Raw genomic sequence first — 20,470 nt, 5'->3', positions numbered from 1 at the left:
ATAAAGATAAGGCTTGATTACTCCAATATTTTCGTTACTGTCATGACATTTCATTGAATAAAAAAAAAACTAAAATTAATGTATCCTACCTTCAACTTGTTCATGTGTAGACAATACATAGTATAATATGACTTATTACACCATTTATGTCCAAAAGGACTGGACACATTAGTGAGCCACACTATTTATTTGGTTCAAATGTTCCTTCACAACAGTAAACATGGTGGCACAGTGGACTAGAGCGTTGGTGTTCGGATCAGGGGAGCACAGGTTCAAACCCCACTGTAGTGATCATGTCGTTGTATCCCTGGGCAAGACACTTCACTCCAACTTTCTCCTGTGGGGATTGCCCACAGTATTGAGTATGTAATTTGCTTTGGATAAAAGCATGTGACTGTGGGACTGCAGGGTGATACATACTTTTACATCAATGTATGTCTCAGAATAGGTGTGCATGATGTTTTTACAACCACACCAGTTTTTATGTATGTAGGAGTCATACTTTAACAATGAAGCAGGGTAAAGAAAATGGAGTGGGATAAATAGTGTAGAAAAAAGTCATTGCTGGAGTGAAATGGGGTGAGTTGGCTCGAGGGGTTTTTCTACGTCAAGTGCTGTGCTTAAATGACTATGAAAGAGTTTGCCGTCCTTCCACGGTTCCATGCAGAATTGCCTTCCACTTCGCACTTGTTCATCAATAGGGCTGATGTGGAGTCATGCCGACAAGATTTGCTACTTAAGGGGCCTGTCTGAAAGCAGCGGAGCAGCCTTTATTCTTACTGTCAAGCCACAGTGCTCTCAATAAACACAGGTTACCTACCACAATGCGCAAATGCAAAATACTTGTCTTCTTCGTATGGAAGAAAACAAATGATGAAGTTATGTTATGTGTAGTGTAATTCCATTAAGATACTTCATAAAAGCAAACTTTTGCTGTTTTAACTTTTAATAACCTATTCCAATCATTGAATAGCATGGCAACCAGATGCCCCAAATGCCTAACATGAAAACACTTTTAATATAAATATATGTTGGAAATAAAAATGTCCTCAAGCCCCTCTGTATTTTCCTGAACATAGCTCTGATGTCTATGAAAGTGTAACAGAAGGCGTTGAATATTCAATAAACACTGGTCTAGGAACCATTTAAGTGAGAATAAAAAGGCAAGCCACCTGCTCTTTTCATTACAGCAACTGTTGATTTAGACACATGCTTTGCCAGAGAATTGCCATGTGACAGATTCACTCCCACCTAAACCCTGTATAACTCCGATCAGCTTTTGGCAGTCTACAAGCCCAGAAATTAATACATAACCACACACGCAAGTTCATGCTTACTTTGTCATTACTATCCTAGATCTGCTCTAATTAACAAACACAAGCCATGACGCACACTGAGACCAGCTTTCAGGGACAAATGTTCTCACAACTGGAAAAATACAAAAATGTTTATAAACAGACACACAAACAAATTACGACTCAATGAAATGTCAAAATGGAGTGTTATCAGTGTAACATCTTGTCTTTGTCCAAATTCTAAAATGTTGTGATAATAATAATTTTTACAAAAATGGTTTAAAACACTACTCATAAGTAAATGTCAAAGGGCTCCTATGTGTTTAGTGTCCTGTCTGTCTGTAACTTTGTGTGGTATTGTTACCACTGATCAGAGGCCTGTACTACGAAGCCGGATTTTCGCTTAGCGAGCTAACTTCAGGGGAAACTCTGTGTTTCCGGTCCTACTGTATGACGCTGGTTCACTTCTTAGCGGGCTAGATTTCCATGGTAACTTATGCTGAACGGCTAGCCAGGGGCCTATACTACGAATCTAGTTCAACATATCCTGGATATGTTTTGAGTTATCCGGTTGACTTAATCCAAAACAAAGCCGCTCTAGCTAAACTGTCCTACGACGCTGGTTATCAACTCGTTCTCTCAAGCCAGCCGTGTCCTATCTAGTTAGGTGCGCGTTCACATAAAAGGGGTGGTATCTGGAGCATTCGACCAATCACAAACACGGAGAAGCGTACTGACAGCGCAGCGTCATACTTCCTGAATGAAAAGTCAACTTACTATATAATATTAGTCAAATATGAAGAAGTTAAACTTTAAACATCCATGACTTAAACACTTTATCCAGGATAAAAGCCACATAGCTGCACCTGCAAGGTGAATACAGCTGGTAAAAGAAAAAGTGTTTGAATGCGTACATTAACAGGTTTATGATATCACTGCCCCGTCCAAGACACGAGTGGATCTGACTTTAATTACATTTGACTCGAGTGTTTCGTCAACTTAATGTGTTGCTTAAAATAATACTTCTGCATACAGTAGGCTATGTGACACTGTGAGTGTTACACGGACAGATACGGCTCAGCTGACTCAGATAAGGAGATATGAATGATAATCGGACACATCGACGTCTGCACTCACAGTGCCGCGGACTGTAGGCTACGTAATGTTACTTTGATCCGGTTACTTATGTTGTGGCAGATATTTAAGTAAGCTTTCTTAACGCTAATGTTATAATAGTCAGATTGCTCTGAAGATGGGAGGTGATATTCTATTAATGTTCACGTTCACACAGTCGGTGATTTGAACTGCAACGGCAGTTTAAACTGTATTTCCTTTATTCTGTAATATGACTTGATCGCTTTAAACTCTGCACACTGTTGTTATCAGATGTTCCACCATGGTTTCTTTCTACCTCAACCTGTAATAGATTTATCCTTATTGAAACGGTTACATTCAATGAAAAATAAAATCAATGTGCAGGCTTACGTGAACAGTGAACACTGTTCTACATGAACAATATGGGCAGTTTATACATTAAATAAATCAACAGTATAGAGGCGATATGCTCCAAGTGGAAGCGATTCGCCATTAAAGCAAAGAAGAAGAACTCCGCACAGTTGATCTCTTATCCTGGAACCTATCCTGCTCCGGCGCAGGCTAGCCGTTCAGAATAAGTTATCTAGCCCGCTAAAAAGTGAACCAGCTTCGTAGGACCGGAAATCCCAGAAGTTATCTTGCTAAACGAAAATCCTGCTTCGTAGTATAGGCCCCTGGTCCGGAGCAGGTTAGGTTCCAGGATAAGAGATCAACTCAGTGAAAGCACCGCCTGCTGACCAATCAGAGCTCCGTGTGCGGAGTTTAAAGCTATCAAGTCATATTAGAGGAGAAAGGAAATACAGAAAAACTGCCGTTGCAGGAAAGACGGCCAGCAAAAATCAACTGACTGTGTGAACGTGAAAATGAATAGAATATCAACTCCCATCTTCAGAGCAATCTGACTATTATAACATTAGCGTTAAGAAAGCTTACTTAAATATCTGCCACAACATAAGTACACTGAGTGCAGACGTCGATGTGTCCCATTATCATTCATATCACATCATAATGTATCATATATCTCCTTATCTGAGTCAGCTTCTTGAGCCGTATCTGGCCGTGCAACACTCACAGTGTCACATACTGTATGCAGAAGTATTATTTTACCCCGGTAAGAAGTGAACCAGCGTCGTAGGACCGGAAACCCAGAGTTTACCCTGAAGTTACCTCACTAAGCGAAAATCCGGCTTCGTAGTACAGGCCTCCTCTGTCTCAATCAGATTGTACCTGTATAAATAAAGGCTAAATATACTATATAATATAAGTGCAATGATGAACCCTACTCTGCAGTTTACTTAAGCTCTATGGAGCATTTTGGTGCTTTTATTATCAGCTTTGGTTTTAGGGCTCGCCACTTTCATGTTTTCATTCAGTCTCACATTTCTCATCAGCATTGTTTTCAGGTTCAACAGGCAGAAAAACAATTATAAACTTAAAACCATAAACCAACTGTATGCTACCTGCCAAGCATCAAACAACAATCTCTCAAAGTAAGCATATTTTTCTCTTTTCTCAGGTCGAGCAAATGGCCAAACACAGCTGAAAGCGAGAGAATATGGTGTTTACATTGCTCTGTGTATGCTGAATGTGTAGATAAGCCACTGTTTGATTTAACATTTGTTCAACTTGTTTTTCAACTTCATATATGTGCTGTAACCCATGTTGGTCAATGTTGTGTTAACAGCGTTTTTCAACTTCCCCAAGGAAGCCATAAAACAAAAAAAACAATAAATGTAGGTTTAACATAACTTTGGAATGTGCAGTGATCATGATTAATCGGCTGATTTCTAGTCATTAATATTTCATAACCATATTAACTTATAAAGATACATTTCCTGAATTTCTTAAACCACAAAATGAAATATAAAGCATAGCAACTCGTTTGAGATGTGGCAGCTCTGTTGGTGATAATGTGTGCAGGCCTCTTGCGTTTCAGGAAAAAGAGAGACTTTGATTCTAAACTCTGATGTGAGCTCCAACATTTCTTCAGCTACGCAGCTCTGGAAAAAGGCCCAGCATGTGATACTGAAAAGACTGAAAGAGTTTTCTAGCTAATAGCAGTTGCAATTACAATGACAAAACGTTGCCTTGATAAATCAGTGAGTCTTGTGCCTAAGTATATTCTCACTGCTTATTAGAGACAGACAAAATGAAGAAGAACATTATGCATTACCTGGAGTGATGCATTCTGAAATACCTCCCACTTAATTTGCCACACACACACACACACACACACACACACACACACACACACACACACACACACACACACACACACACACACACACACACACACACACACACACACACACACACACACACACAACACACACACACACACACACACACACACACACACACACACACACACACACACACACACACACACACACACACACACACACACACACACACACACACACACACACACACACACACACACACACACCTCTATTTATTTCCACTCTCGTCTTCCCTAGGCACAGCACTGATTGATTAGATATTGAAAATGGTCTGTCAGCGTGTTTTAGAGAAGTACTCATCTGATAATGAATGCAACACCTCGGTTGGGAGCTAATTATATTAGCGACACAACTTGGTTCTGCTGTCTTGCTCTCTCAGTGGTGGCCCCGTCGGGAGACAAAGTCACGCGGCAACACAGCCCACCGCTCCAGCTGGGCTTATCAATGCCCACATTAAAGATTTCCAATGGCCATGCCCACTTACTCCAACTCAAAATGTGCTTTGCCGCCAGCTACTTTGACACATTCAGAGAAAGTTTCACACTGGTAGGAAGAATAATGATGATAAAAATGACAGTAACAGACACAGTTGCAAAGCTACCTGATCGGCAACGGCACGGGCCAATTTGTCCATCCTAGAACCAGCCTCTGCAATTTTCTTAGCCGCGTTGATCACATCTGAGGAGTTCTTCAGGGGGCCTTTGCCTCTGGGAAAATTCAAGGAGGGATAAAGTATTACAAAGGAAATGTGGCCGGAGTTACAGAGGCAGAGGACATGCAGAGATTCCTTTTAAAGACCCAGTTCACCCCTGAGCTCATACAGGAGCAGCTAATTTGCTGCGGCAGCCATTAGAAATATATGACATTGCAATAAACCAACAGTACGCAATTTCCTAGACATTGGATATGACAAATACAGTATTTTTTTAAAACAAAAACAGGAACATTTTCAGAACAAGGAAATAAAACAATAAAGGGAAATAATGGCTAACAACTGAGTATTTGTTCTGTGTTGTTATTTCTTGATCTGCCAGCATGTCAAAGTCATTGTGGCTAAATGATTGTGTTTGCGTTTGTGTAATGTCGGATTTCTATTCAATGCTAAGATGACATTCCTTCTCAGTTTGTTCACGCCAATCTGAGTAACCGGGGTCAATGCCAAGTAATGATGGTGCAGTCACAGCACCACAGCCATAATCACTCATGAGTAATTACTAATGGCACGGATTCTCGTTTTTTTTCACCTCTTATATCTTGTTCGATGCCATATACTGTAATTGTGGAGTGGCTCAGAAATCCATACACATGGCAGATAACTATCACTTTGGCATTAGGGATTTCGCTGATATGTTGAGGCGCAGATGGGGGCGATTGAGAGGAAAGCTGCTGGCTTTTAGTAACAAGATTCTAAATGCAAATAGATGATCTATTACAGTATATCTTTGAATCAAAGCATTGCTTTGTAATCTGAGCAAAATAAAGGTTGGATGGGTCACTTTGCCTTTCACAATCAGTGTGCGGCTCTGCGTTGCAAAGGCAAGATAGTTCCTTAGCAATCCCACCTGCTGGCACTGTATTTACTCACTGCTCCAATAGTTTCATTTACTCCATAAAGGGGTTTCTTTCATAATGATGATCCTCCAGAGATTTATCACCTGAGAAATGACCTCCATCCTCAGCTTGAAAAAAAAATAAAAGAGGAGGGGGAGCCTGTGCCTGCTCAGAATTCTACGAGATACAGCTAAATGCTCCTGTGATTAAACACATATCATGTTCCAAACCACATCAAGGATTATTTCTGAAACAGTATGGAGCTCAAATGCTTGTTTATTTGTGGGTTTACCACAAGGTGAGTTCCTTTTTATATCCTGCTTTTTTACACTTAGGCCCAATTCCAAACCACACCCTACCCATTCCCACTCCATGACAGAGTGACACTCGCAGCTAAATGAGGCGTTGCAGTGATACACTGCAAACAACTGCCCGCTATGTAATGATACACTTCCTAGCCATAGTCTGTCCCTAGCCAGCACCAAACTGCAGGAGAACAAAGATAGCGACTAGCTAGTGAACATAGCAAAGCCTTCTAGAGTTTGTGTATTTGCTGTATGTTAAAGAAACCTATATATCTAACAAATGATCCGTATGTACTTACATTTTGATAATGCATCATTATTGTGTTCACAGGTTGCTTTAACTGCCTTTAAGTGTGATATTTACCTGGTGAAGTCTGTCATCTCCATCATGATCATACACATCTGCTTGGCCAGCACAATGATGTCATTGCCGTTGTCATCCCACTTGGCCACTTCTGCATCTAGCTTGCACTTCTCCTGTCGGAAGCTCTCCACCTGCTCAGCAATCTTAGCCTTCTCCTCCTGGGGAAGCTGTGCCATGATAGCCTGCAGGCAACGGAGGAGCGTGGAATAAATAAAAGCATTAGACTAGGAGGAAAGGGTTGTTAGGGAGCAAATTTGAGCAGAATAAATTGGAAGAATTGCTCATAATAAGGGAAATGCCAGAGGAGAAGAATTTAGGTAAAGGGGGGGAGATAAGGTTGGGGTGGAAGGAATGATAGGGAAATGAGGAAAGGGGCGAATAAGAACAGGGATTAGTTAAGGAGAAAAATAATAAAGCAAGGAATATAAAAAAGAGAGCTGTAACACCATTTGTTCTATTTTTTCATTTCGGTCTACTTTTTAATCCGCCCTACAAAACTTGAACACTAAGTCTGGAGTCAGACTATCCCTGCCCCTTTATAACACTCAAAAAATAAAGTTCTAAACTTTACGTTTAATGATTGGACCTTTTCAAACCCCTTGACATCTTATATCCATAAAGCGCAAATCCATGTTTGCCTTCATTTTTCCCTCATTGGCCTTTGGGGGCAGGTCCAAAATGGCATAAATCTTGAGGCAAGGTCACAGGCGCAATGAGGACCAAGTATTATTTGGGAGATAAATGTATAATTACCTCGCTTCTTAGACTAGAGAATGAATAATGCATTTGTTCAACATTATGTCAGGGAGGTGAAATGGAAGGAAGAGAAACCTGGTTTCCATTAGGTCGATTCTATTGACTCGAGAGGCAGAGAGAAAAAACGAGTACAGTAAAAAAAAGAAAAGTCACCATTGTTTTTTAACCTCATCTATTATTGACTGTCCTCCAAAAATTGCTATTCTCTCAATGAAATAATCACACTTGTCCCCCTTTCTCCTCTTCCATCATCCCTTTCTCTCACAGCAAAGCTGGTGTGGGGGTGCAGGGTGAGCTCAGTGAGAAAGTGCGTAGCTTAACTCATGTCCCCTGCTAGATGTGTCAGGAGGAAATTGAAAACAAAAAATATAGATGACTTGTCCTTCTGAAATTGTTCGAAAAGAAAATAATCTGAAACAGGAGGGGGCCTGCAATGAAATATAATTGAAATAACAGACAGAAATAGAGAAGCATTGAGGCACAAGTTGAGGCCAACAGCTGTGTCCATGAGCTTTGGCCTTCTGATCACTTTGTGAACGAGGGGCGCAACGCTTTAATGGTGGTTAGCTTTAAAGAACCCAAACGGCGTAAACAAACAAGCAAACCCAGCCCCCTCAAGCCCAGTGTAGATTTCCTCTGCTGCTGGTGCCAAGACACACAAACAACAGCGAGGCAGCAAATCCCATTTAAGCGCGTGTGGGGGGAAAACACTGCTGACATTTAAAACAAATACAAAGTTAATATGTATTTAGACTGCACAATGAGGAATAAACAATTTAAAACAGGCCACTGATTCCAATGGGGCAAACTATTCACTGTGCAGGTGTGACTATGAATGATGGGTACCACACAGCAGTAGCTCTGCAGCTCCTGGAAACACTATTTATTAAATCTATAACAAACAACTACTTTAAGTCTGCTCATCTACAAGGCAACACTCTTCCCTAATTTAAATTACTAATATGTATGATCCCTACTTTATTTGGCTTGGGTTAATTAGCACTAATGGGGTTTTATAAGGAAAACATATATTTAAAGCCCTCATGCTTGTCCTAAATAACACTAATGTATACTAATATATAAATACAAACTATTTTTTGATATACATTTGGTTTGGGCTCTGGGTAGCCAGTAGCTCTCTTGGGTATGGTTTGCTTATTACCTGCTCATGTTCAATGTGGCCTAACACATGATGCAGGCAGAGCTGTACAGTAATGCCTAATCAATCATGACACAGGTGAGTGCACCGTGCCTCCGGGCACATCGTTATGACCCGAAACTCGAGGACGGTCGTAAGCATATCTTTACTGCTCATTTCATTGCTGCACCCAACTGTTGAGGCATCAATTATTCACTTATTTCTATAATTACATCGACCTGCATGCCCCTGGTGTCAAAACAGTGGGTACGGAATTGAGAAGAAGTACAGTTATGGTTTTGCTATGTGTCATTGTTAGGAGACAGATGAGGAAACTAAATTGGGAAACCGAGGCAATCTGGCTATTTCTGTAAATGCAATCAAAATGTTTTTCCTACGTCTATACTGTTTTAAACTAAGAACAACTGCTTTCTTGGACAACTAAAAGGAACTTAAAAGTATCTTGAAACTCTACAATTTGGATTGGAAATTCCTTTTTTTAAATTGGGGATGAAAGGAGGTCGGGGAGAGAGTGAGGGAGAGATTTGGTTCGTATTCAAATTCACTCTGAAAATGGTGTGACAGAAAAGAGAGAGCATCAGGGATGAAGAGAAAGAGAGAAAAAGGGAGAGAGGGGTTGTGAACACAAAGGAAAGCTGTAGCACAGGGGTAAACATTAGCCAATTGCGACGTCAGGGGAGCAGGAAGGCACTTGGTGCTCTCTAGAATTCACTTATCCCCAAATCCCTTCCCCTACTTTACTGATAACAACAAGGAGCGGGCCTTGGGAGCTTAACATAGTGGCAAATCCGGCCGAGGGAATGCTCTGCCAATACACTCTGCGCCTCGGCTACGTCTGTGGGGATTAGAGCGCTTTCCGGGTTTCTTCACCGCGCACGGCGTCTTGAAATGACTTTAATTTGTTTCATTTGAAATAAACTGTCCAGACACTCAGAGTTCAATTTTATGGATGACCTATCAACAGCGTTATCCAATCACTGTGTTGAGTGTATGTGTGTGCATTATCCATGGTGTGTTATAGGAGTAGACTATGCGTCTGCGTTTTCTAATAGAAAGAGACACTATGTACAGGCCTCCCTCCCCTGTGTGTTTTTCTGCCTTCTCATTATGCATGTTTGCTCAAATAAGTTAGCATAGGTATAATAGAAGTGACAAGCAGAGCACCACACGAGGCAGCTCGGGGAACAAAGGCTCCTGGGATTGCCCTGGAATTGATTTGATTTCTTTCTACAGTGAGCAAGAGTGAGACAGTGAGATCGAGAAAGTGAGAAGGAGAGATGTTACGCCTGTGTCCTGTGTGTGATACCCGCTCATTGCAGGGGCCTGGAGGGATCATGACTGTAAACCTCAGTGTGCTCATGTCAGCTCCTATGGAGAAAATGGATTACACTTCCTCTTGTCTGTTTGAATAGAAACACAGAGCACCAGTGTGCACTTGGCATGACAGTGAGAGGACAGCAAGCTTTATCCTAACACGACAGGCTGATGCCGACTGGGCAGATCACCAGTGGTTCACTGCAAACACATCTTTTATGGATGTGCTTGCCTTCTGCGTGTGTAAATGTTTAGTCTCTGAGGGCATAGCAGTGTCTATAAGTGGAAAAACAGGCAATATCAATTAGCTGTGTGAGATGCTTTGTCAGTATGCCAGAAGAATGTTGTACACGATAATGCCTATATGTGTATATCACGTTTGATAACACGATGCAATACATTTTCTAGCATTTTATCTGATGCGAGCTTATAGCGCATAGCCTCCATATTAAGATTGCATGAACAATAATTACATTAAATCACCCTTTAATCCACCTTATAACACGTACTACAGGGACTAGTTGTGACAAACGGACATGCTGTGACTTCTCTAATACAAATTGTTACCAAGAGGAGCTGCCCCCTCAAAGCACAGCTGGGCGCCCGAAAAAACAGTTTGGTGTGAAGCTCCCTTGTGTGGCAGTGCTGGTGCATCTAAGCTCAGATGGCCCTGCAACTTTACGCAGCGGGAGCCGTGGTGGGAGTATACATAAAACCGAGTCAAAGCACTTCACACCCAGGAACCCCACAGCTCTCCTGGAGTATAGCTATTGTACTCCCAAAGGATGGATCTGTTCTTTTTGTTCATGGATGGGTTTTGGATTTGACACATTTTTGTAAGATGGCTCTTAGTTTAACAGTTAAATTGTGTAATCAAAGAAAGCCAAACACAGACTATTGTGTATTAATGAGAACTGCTTAATCAAATAATGTGTACATGGTACCATTTAGCATTCTGATTAGAGTATTATAATGTTTATTTTATGTTAAACATGTGTGTAACATGCTGATTATTTGAGAAATACATATGCAACATATTTTATCCAGTAATAGTCTTTCCTTAAAATGTACCAATATATTTTTCAACTGCCTAATAAAAACATCAGAAAAACTTTCAACTTTTTCTGTAAGAGTCAGATGTAATATGATTAAGCATGAATCATTATGCCATTATTGATACTTGTGTACACATTGACCAATTTTGTGCAACCTTTGTATTGTCTTACTTTAATGTACAGTATTATCAGCTAGCCTTAATTATGAAAGGCAGCATGTTTGCAGTTCCTTAGCATCTGAATTGGTATTTTTTTTGTATTAAGTACTATCAACAGGCATTAGGCGCTTTCACACCGGAGTACTTTTCCCCGTACTTTTCCCTTTTAGTTCCGATAGTTCCTGGGATTTTGCGTTCACACCAAAAAGAGAACTTAGTTCATGAGAACTTTTCCCCCCTTTTCAGTCCCTGCTAGAGAGCAGGTACTTTCCTGGGGAGAAAAAGGTTCCAATTTCTGATTGGCTCGGCGAATTGCAAACCACGGCCCGTAAAACTCTGAAAAGTTTTGTGAAGCCGCCATTGTATTTGCTGGCATTAGCATTATTAGCATTAGCCCAGCGCACCAACGGAGAGAGACTAACTTATGGCAACACAAAAGAAAACATGGGAGCGGTGGAGATGAGGAGGTGTCGGTGTTCTGGCGATTTACTCAGAAGGCTTCAGTAGAAGCTGCTGCGAGTCCCCGCAGCTTCTACTGAAGCCAGTCCCCAACTCCGGGGACTTCGGGTGGCAGTATACGCCATGAAGTGGTTTGCGGCCTGCCAGTAAACCCAAAGCAGAAGAAGAAGAAGTGACGTCAGCGGCTTCATTTGCGTAATCTTCCCTCAGGGACTTATTCCTGTGTGAACGCGATCTGCTCTTTAGTTCCATGGGGGAACTAAGTGCTGGGAACTAAGTACGGCAAAGTACTTGGTGTGAAAGCGGCTATTACAATGAGGAATACAGCTACAGTAACAAGCTGCTATTTCGGTTATATTTATTTCTCCCTACTTTGTGCATTACCCCCCTGTGTGTGCAGACTGTGTAGAGATTCAGGCAGTATAATACAGGCCTGCGCCATGGGGAGAGGAATTGGGCCAAGTCATACTCCTGCCATCCACAATGTATTCAACATGCTACACACCAATAGAGCCTCTGTTTTGCTGGAGGGGAGCGAGCACTGATACCCTCTTAATGTTCTTTAAGCTGGGCCCAAGTGAAAAATTGCTAATGTGCCACAAAGCCCAGGCTCTGGTGATCGCGACTGAAGCCTTGGCACAGCACAGTGCTTTTTGTGTTTGTTTTTTTCTGGAACCTAAAGGGAATTTGGTAATCACTTTTTTGTTTATGATTCCAATTTTACACCTGCCGCCCCCGAACACTGCTTATTTAAAATAATCCTGCTTGTTAGGATTACTTACAGAAAATGGACTTTAATGCTATTTAAGCGGAACTAGTTGGAAGAATCGATTCCAGTATGGTCAGGGAACAGGGGTGTTGAGGTGGGAAGCAGTTCAACTCGCACCCTACGACTGACTCTATTGCACTATAGAGACTTAGTATACAATGAATGTAGGCTTGTTGCCCAGTCTTTACCTAAACCAATGCATGTTGGCTTTATCTTCTTTTACATGTTAAGTTCCATAACTGATGCGCACTCAGGTAGTTCTCCGAATAGTGGGGAGATGAACATCGACTCACCCGAGCACTCTGTCCAGCAATGAGCTGGTCATCTTCAGTCTGGACACTAGTCCTGCTGCGAGTATCATAGTCCTCCTGTTCAAAGTCAGAGTCATCTTCAAGCTCCTCTGGTGTCTGTGAGAAACACAAAGACAAAGACGGGCAAACAGTCAGAGAGGGAGAACTTGGAAAAAGAAATGAACAAACATACAACTCTTAAACTGATAGTTGAAAAGAGCAGATTTGACTCCATGTCCCATTGTATGATAATATAGACTAGAGTAAAAGACCACATTTTTTACGACATTGAGAGTTTTAGATCAAACCAAAGTCAGCATGCGGCAAAGAGAGATGCCACATAATAAAAAAGTGAAATAATCTTCACTTGTCTTTCAATCATTAAATAAAGAAATGGCTGACATTTAAACAAATTCAGAAATGTGGAATTATAGGAATTTCAAATGTATAGCACTAATTTAATTGTTGAAAAGTAGAGGTATGGATAGCAACAATGATTCCCTTTTAGATAGCAGTTAAACAGAGACACATACTTAAACCTTTAGAGGTAAATATCAGGACACATTAGAACAAAACCTGGGTAAGTGTCTTTGGTTCCCTACACATTAACGTATGTATGGAACCAAAGTGAGTGAGATAAAGGAGGGTAACTTTATTTTTTACACTAAAGAGACACTGGAGAGAGAGATGCTGCCAATGGACATCACCGCCAATGGGTAATTTCTACCGCGCCATGCCTGGTTGCCAAGAATCACCCATTGTTTGACGTGTTCTTGATTGCACGACTGCACAAAGCCTAAGCTTGGCTGATTTAAAGAGAGAAAAAACAAAAGAAACATAAATACCCAAGAGGCCCTGGCAGGATAGAAGGAAAGAATAATCTGATGTGGGAGATATATTAATGCAAATACGTCATAATTACCCAGTGCTGACGTGAAGTGTTTGGACAGGACACCTGGAAAGTCTATGAAGTATGTGCTGATTGTGAGTAGCGGGTGTTTGTGTGTGTGTGTCCGTGCATGTGTGAAGCTAGAGGGTATAACAACCACCCTGTGTTAGTTGTCGGGGACATTTGAATAATGAAAGTCGTATTAGTAACTTAAGGTACTCTTTTCTTTATGTTGTCACCTGGCTTATGTCAGCTGCCACAAAATATCAGCTAATACATTGCTTGATTCATTACTAACAACCTTGACACAATTTAAATTGGTTTGTGAAGCTACGACTCAAACATTAGACTATATTTTACGGATGGTCTGTCAAGTGTGGTGTTATTGCTTTCAAGATCCAGGACTGCAAAGAAACCATTTTTAAAGCAAACTCGTAGCAGGAATCTTTTTTAAGGATTAAGAATGTCAGATATATTGCTTTTATCAGTACATATTTGCACAGTTTTACCTTGCACAGTAATCTTATTTTGTGTCTTTTAGTATGATTTACAGTGCTGTGTGGCAATTGTAATTCTTTTAAAGTACAGTAATAACAGTCCATTGATTTCTCTGGAGGTGTCATGTAATAAAGAAAACAAACATAATTACTCCACCATGCTAAATAACTGGGAAAACCATTGGGAGCATTAGCAATTTTGGGAAAAATGTAATGTAATAAACTTAGACTTTTTTCGCATCAGCTCAAATTAAGAAAGTAAATCATGAATAACCTTTTTTATACCGCTGTCTCACTAATTAAGATTAGTGGGTAAGCCAGCTAACCTCAGCACAGGCATGTTGATCTCATGAAGCCGGCTCACTCCTAACTGGGATACATCACCATGGTAACACATGGTGGATGCCTTACATGCTGCTGAGGAGAATATGAGATCAAAACGTGAACATGGGTAAACTCACCATTCCTACATGATGCTGACATTTAAAAAATCCCAGTGTTTACAGAGCTGTCACGGTTATTCTTGTGAAGAGCAAGAAGATTATTGTATCAGAGATATCATACACACACAACTCATTTTAGACTGGCACTAGAGCAGGACTACTAAACAGCTCAAATGCTAGTAGACCTCTTTGGTAATAAAGAAATAAATGTACTGTAAACTGGCGATGGCTGGTAATTGTGATGCATTTCCTTCTTAGTATTCCCAACAGTAAAATATACATTTAATATTAGTAAATTAAAATGTTTTCAAGCTTAGCTAGCTGGATCATAACGTCCATGGAAGTATGACCATATGTGAACCAGCTGCAGAGACTGGTCCTTCAGTTCAATGGGGACCCGGATGAGCAGAGGATACAATTAATGTTATTGTGATTATTAACACCAGCCTTTCAGACTGTATTTAATTGTCTCAAAAATATGTTAAAAACCATGCCCCCATCAATGAAGCCCCTCAAATCGAATGTAATTCAATGCTACTCCTTTCAATTTCGAGTTAACTTTGTACTTTTTGCTTGAGTCTTATTTTCTTGGAAATAGGACTGGTTGTAAACACTGGTTGTATTAAAGTGGCCAGTCCCCGACCCCTGTTCAATTTAACACATTCCATTGTATCCAGTACTTGCAGTATTTTTCTGTCTGTGTGTTGTTTGTATGCAAGTACATAAAGACCAGGACAAAACTTTTATTATAACTTTACACTCTTCTCAAGACCTGCCTCAATTTTTACACACTGTGGAGAATTTGTTTCTTAATCCATGGACTGCTCGTAAGATCTGTGCTTTACAAATTCTAAAGGAGCCACGACTCGGCTTAAGTGGGAGAAAAATAACAGAGAAGCCTAAGAATGGTGCACAATAAACTATTACATGTGGCACCAACATTTGCTATCTATATGATGGGGTTAGACAACAGAGAAAGCAAGGATCCTCCGAGTTGTTTCCTCAGAAAGTAATTGAAGTTGGATGGGATTATGAAGCCAGCTGGTCCCGGGCAGTTCAAAGCTGCCTGTTTTACATTATTTACCAACATCAAATTATTTTTCATAATTAGATTTTTTCCAGAGCTGCACTGGGAAACCTTCCAGCCTGCATAAAGTTGAATAAATGAATTACATGGTGAAGAGAGAAGGGCCAGTTCGGGTGAAAAATGCAGATACTGTAACATCAGAGTGGATATGTGAGGCAGTAGCTGCTAGTGTCTTGTTTTATGCATCTCTATTTGTAACTACATGCTGTAAAATGTTCTACCAGCTTTACAAAATAAATCATGTGAGAAGTGAGACATCTCAAATGGGAGTTCAATATAATTTCAGATATCAATTATCATCCTTAGTGCAGGTATATTTTTTAACAGGAACATCCCATATTTTCTAGGACATCACAGTGTGTTCAACCAACAATGTGCCACAGAGGTGAAGCTACAATTATAAGGAAGCAGCAACTGGGAAGGTGTTTGTGTGACAAATATGTTTCATGAGTCATTGGAATGAATCCAATGACTCAGCAGATTTTATTATTATTATTTTTTGTTTTAGAATGAACTGCATTGGTTTACATCTTGTATTTTCAAAGTATTAATTGGCTGGTAAAAAAAACAAAACAATAAAATATAAATTGAAGTGATTGGATATTGTAAAAAAAGTGAATATACATGTATAGCAAATATGCTTAATGTAGTCTTATTGACAGATTGTTCAGCAACACTAGGAAATAAACAATTTATGTAGATGTCCCCATTCACAAAATAACCTATACATTGTCTTGAATATATGGAGGAAGGCATAAATCATGTACTGCATTTGGCCTGGGTCAGCATTGCCAAATAAATTAATATCACACTTGAACATTTGCTGTACATTTAAACCTTTTCAGAATATGTCAGTGAGTGTTTTCCTTATAGAGGAGGAATTGGACATACCCTTATCATGAGGACAGCTTTCCTGATGTCCCGGACGCCATCGTAGACCAAACGGGATGCATCAATGAACTCATTCTCCTCAAAGGCCTGCGGAGGGTTTGTACTCAGTGCCTCGATAGCAACCTCCACTTGTTCAGCAAAACGTGGCATGACTGCAGGAAGAAATAGGTAAGGAGGGTAGATAACAAGAGAGAACAAAAGCAAGATATGAGAGTCAGATGTACCACGTGTGTTAGTGATCTTTCAGAATGGGTGCATGCTTATACATTAGTAATAATGAAATGGCATGCATGGTGAAAGCACAATAATTAGTGTGTGTAGTGGAGGCCAATATCAGAACCTTGTGATCTCAAATTTTAGAGCAGCAGGGTCTCCTCCTGTGTCGGTCTCGGCTTACTTCAGAAGCAAGCAAGATGTCAAGCTACACATCTGTGGAAGCGACAATATGCCGTCCTCACATCGCGCGCCATTAGTTATTTCACCTCGGCTAACCAACCAAGAAGTTTGGCCCGTCTGTCAGAGATCTGCTTGTGGCATGTGGCAGTGTCTGTATATATATGTGTGTGTGTGTGTGTGTGTGTGTGTGTGTGTGTGTGTGTGTGTGTGTGTGTGTGTGTGTGTGTGTGTGTGTGTGTGTGTGTGTGTGTGTGTGTGTGTGTGTGTGTGTGTGTGTGTGTGTGTGTGTGTGTGTGTGTGTGCTTGTGAGAAGATGTACAAGGATGCTAACTTGCAAGCTCAGCCTGTCAAATAACAATGAAGGGAAACAGATTCATCAAAGTCTTTTGAGTCCAACAAAAGCAAAGCAACAAAAGAAAAGTCCCCATTGACCGTACAAATGGTTGGTTTTGTTGTCAGTATCAATTGGCCAGACCTGATGGAAGAGCTTTATGCTCTTTGTGTGTTCAAATGAATTATACTGAATGTGAATAGACATTATTAAATATTCACGAATACGGACTGAAAGTTTGAATATTTAGCAGGCTACCTTTCTACGTAGTCTCCTGTTGAGTCACAATAATTGAATGCAGAGTTTAATAATGCTTTTTTTATGGACTCTGTGCTGTTGCAAATTATCATAACAAAAGTTATGGTTTACCTGGACAGACGGATGGGATCCAGAAAAGGTTGGTATTCATATGTTGTAGTTTCTATGGGAGCTTTTTCAAACAACACAAATGCCTACAACCCAACCATTACTTGTGACTGTGATTCAAATCTACAACTTTAAAGATAATATTTTTTGAAGAACAATACATACATTAGATACCGTTTTACAGAGAAACGTATGGAGAAGGGGTATAGAAAGAGAACATCTTAGTTGTATTGGTATGTAAGAAAAAGATGTCTGGCTACATAGGAAAATAATCTGCAGCAAATATGTACTCATAGAAAGTGGTTTTCTGGAAAGTAGATATTTGGACTGATTTAAGACAACCCCTTTTGAAGAAGACAGGTCTAATAAGGACAGACAGACAGGAAGGAAGAAACAGGGGAAAAGACAAATAAAGTATGACAGCTTGGCGGATGAGCCTCCACCAGAGCCAACTGTGTGATTTTATTATCATTCTCCACACTTCGCTCCTCTCGTACATGCGGAGTGAACTAAATCAATTAGTCAGCTTGTACTAAAGGTGTATCTGCAGTATACGTATTTGTCTGATACAAAACATAAGCTATATTTCACCAAACATAAAAGGCACTACAAAAAGTCTCCCTTTTTCTTTTCATTTTTAATTCATTTTAATCCACTTACCGCAGAAGCGTAAAATAGGCTTTTGGGAATTGCTGGGAAGGCGATTTAAATAGAAATATTTAAATGTTCTCCAAGCTCTTAATGAGCAAAGTTGCTGATGGTAAGGAGCAATTTCACTCATTCCAGTTGAAAAATGATGAAGGGAATTAAATGTGACCATGTCGGAATGGATTTTTTTCACCCCCTAGGCTTGAGCATAGTTAAAGGGAGAGGTTGTGGAAGTACGATGCATGTTTGAAAACCTCCCAGCAGAAATGGCGTGCCCCAGCAAGGTGTTTAACAGGCTCCAAACACCACAAACTGCACTCTTTTTAAAGCCTACTGTACGCGTTAATTTTGCATGACAGCCGCTCTATTGAGGCAATATGTTACAAGAGGTAAAAACAACACCACACCATTAGGCATAACTGTTTTCATTTCTATATGTATTTCTTAGAATTATTTTTGCTGCATAGTGTATACATATTACATATACTGCATACATAACATATTTGTGGATATAATCTACATTTTGAAATGATGAATGATCACATTAATATTTAGATGTGAAGCTGTCACCCTTTTTTGAAGTTCCTCTCAGCTCTAGAGCTTTATGGTGTATCCATTGTTTCTGTTGCACGGCTTGCTTTTTTTAAACACAACTTGTTTCAGCAAAGACACTTTGGTAACCACATTGCACAATACCTGCCCAGCAGTAAGCAGATAGATAAAGCCAGCAACTAGCTAGAAAACATAACATTTTATTTAACAGGAAAAACAACCTTGTAGAAGAAACAGCACTTATTAGCAGCTTGGGGCCACTTTTTGTAACTGTTTTGAAGAAAGAAACAATGATGCGTTTTGCTTGCTGCTGTTGCATTGCTGAGGGCCTTATGACCTTGCAGAAGCACACTAAACGTCTTTGAGTTCGAAAAACATTCATCTTGCAGCAGAAAAGCACCCAACATGCTTCCTATTTTGGCAGCAACAAGTAGTTTGTGTTATTCTCATGTTAGCTCACCAGGCACCCTAGACATATCTGTACAAATTGTAATTGTAAAAATACTAGTACAACCCTCATAGTCCAATATACTGTAATATAGGCTATGTAAAGTTTACTGCTACATTTCTTTATTTAAAAACCATGCATGACACATATTTTTACAATCGGTATAACATGTAGCAATACAAATCTTGTCACTTCAAATATTCTTGGTCTAACCAAACAGTAAAATGCGTATATACGTGTATGTAACGCTGATACTGAATATACAGAGTATATACATTATAGGGGCAAAAAAGTATTTAGTCAGCCACCAATTGTGCAAGTTCTCCCACTTAAAAAGATGAGAGAGGCCTGTAATTTTCATCCTAGGTATACCTCAACTATGAGAGACAAAATGAGAAGAAAAAAAAAATCCAGAAAATCACATTGTCTGATTTTTAAAGAATTTATTTGCAAATTATGGTGGAAAATAATTATTTGTTCAATAACAAAAGTTTATCTCAATACTTTGTTATATACCCTTTGTTGGCAATGACAGAGGTCAAACGTTTTCTGTAAGTCTTCACAAGGTTTTCACAAACTGTTGCTGGTATTTTGGCCCATTCCTCCATGCAGATCTCCTCTAGAGCAATGATGTTTTGGGGCTGTCGCTGGGCAACAAGGACTTTCAACTCCCTCCAAAGATTTTCTATGGGTTGAGATCTGGAGACTGGCTAGGCCACTCCAGGACCTTGAAATGCTTCTTACGAAGCCACTCCTTCGTTGCTCGGGCGGTGTGTTTGGGATCATTGTCATGCTGAAAGACCCAGCCACGTTTCATCTTCAATGCCCTTGCTGATGGAAGGAGGTTGTCACTCAAAATGTCACGATACATGGCCCCATTCATTCTTTCCTTTACACCAGGGGTCCCCAAACTTTTTCCTGTGAGGGCCACATAACTTTTCCCTTCTCTGATGGGGGCCGGGTCAGTTTGTAACAGAAAAAGTGTGACGATCGCATGGGTGTTTAAACGTAAACATTTATTGTTTTCTAGAAAGCCACACATAACCAAATATTAATAACCCTTTCCGGGATCTTCACAGAAAAAAAGTCAGGAAATAAATAATAACACT

At 40.1% G+C, this 20,470-nt stretch overlaps 1 protein-coding gene across 1 annotated transcript in view; it reads right to left on the bottom strand.

Annotated features, from left to right (window-relative positions):
• Positions 1-20,470, bottom strand: part of ctnna2 (catenin (cadherin-associated protein), alpha 2) — a 339,515-nt gene that overhangs the window by 9,761 nt on the left and 309,284 nt on the right. Inside the window, exons 13-16 of the mRNA XM_034211748.1 lie at positions 16,621-16,772; positions 12,817-12,930; positions 6,854-7,035; positions 5,235-5,340 (exon numbers count right to left, since the gene is read on the bottom strand). Coding sequence (XP_034067639.1) covers positions 5,235-5,340; positions 6,854-7,035; positions 12,817-12,930; positions 16,621-16,772 — 554 coding nt within the window. The remainder of the gene's footprint in view (positions 1-5,234; positions 5,341-6,853; positions 7,036-12,816; positions 12,931-16,620; positions 16,773-20,470) is intronic.

The sequence above is a fragment of the Gymnodraco acuticeps genome, unplaced genomic scaffold, assembly GCF_902827175.1.
Source record: "Gymnodraco acuticeps unplaced genomic scaffold, fGymAcu1.1, whole genome shotgun sequence".
Classification (NCBI taxonomy): Eukaryota; Metazoa; Chordata; class Actinopteri; order Perciformes; family Bathydraconidae; genus Gymnodraco; species Gymnodraco acuticeps.
This window is presented reverse-complemented; position numbering and strand designations above follow the sequence as displayed.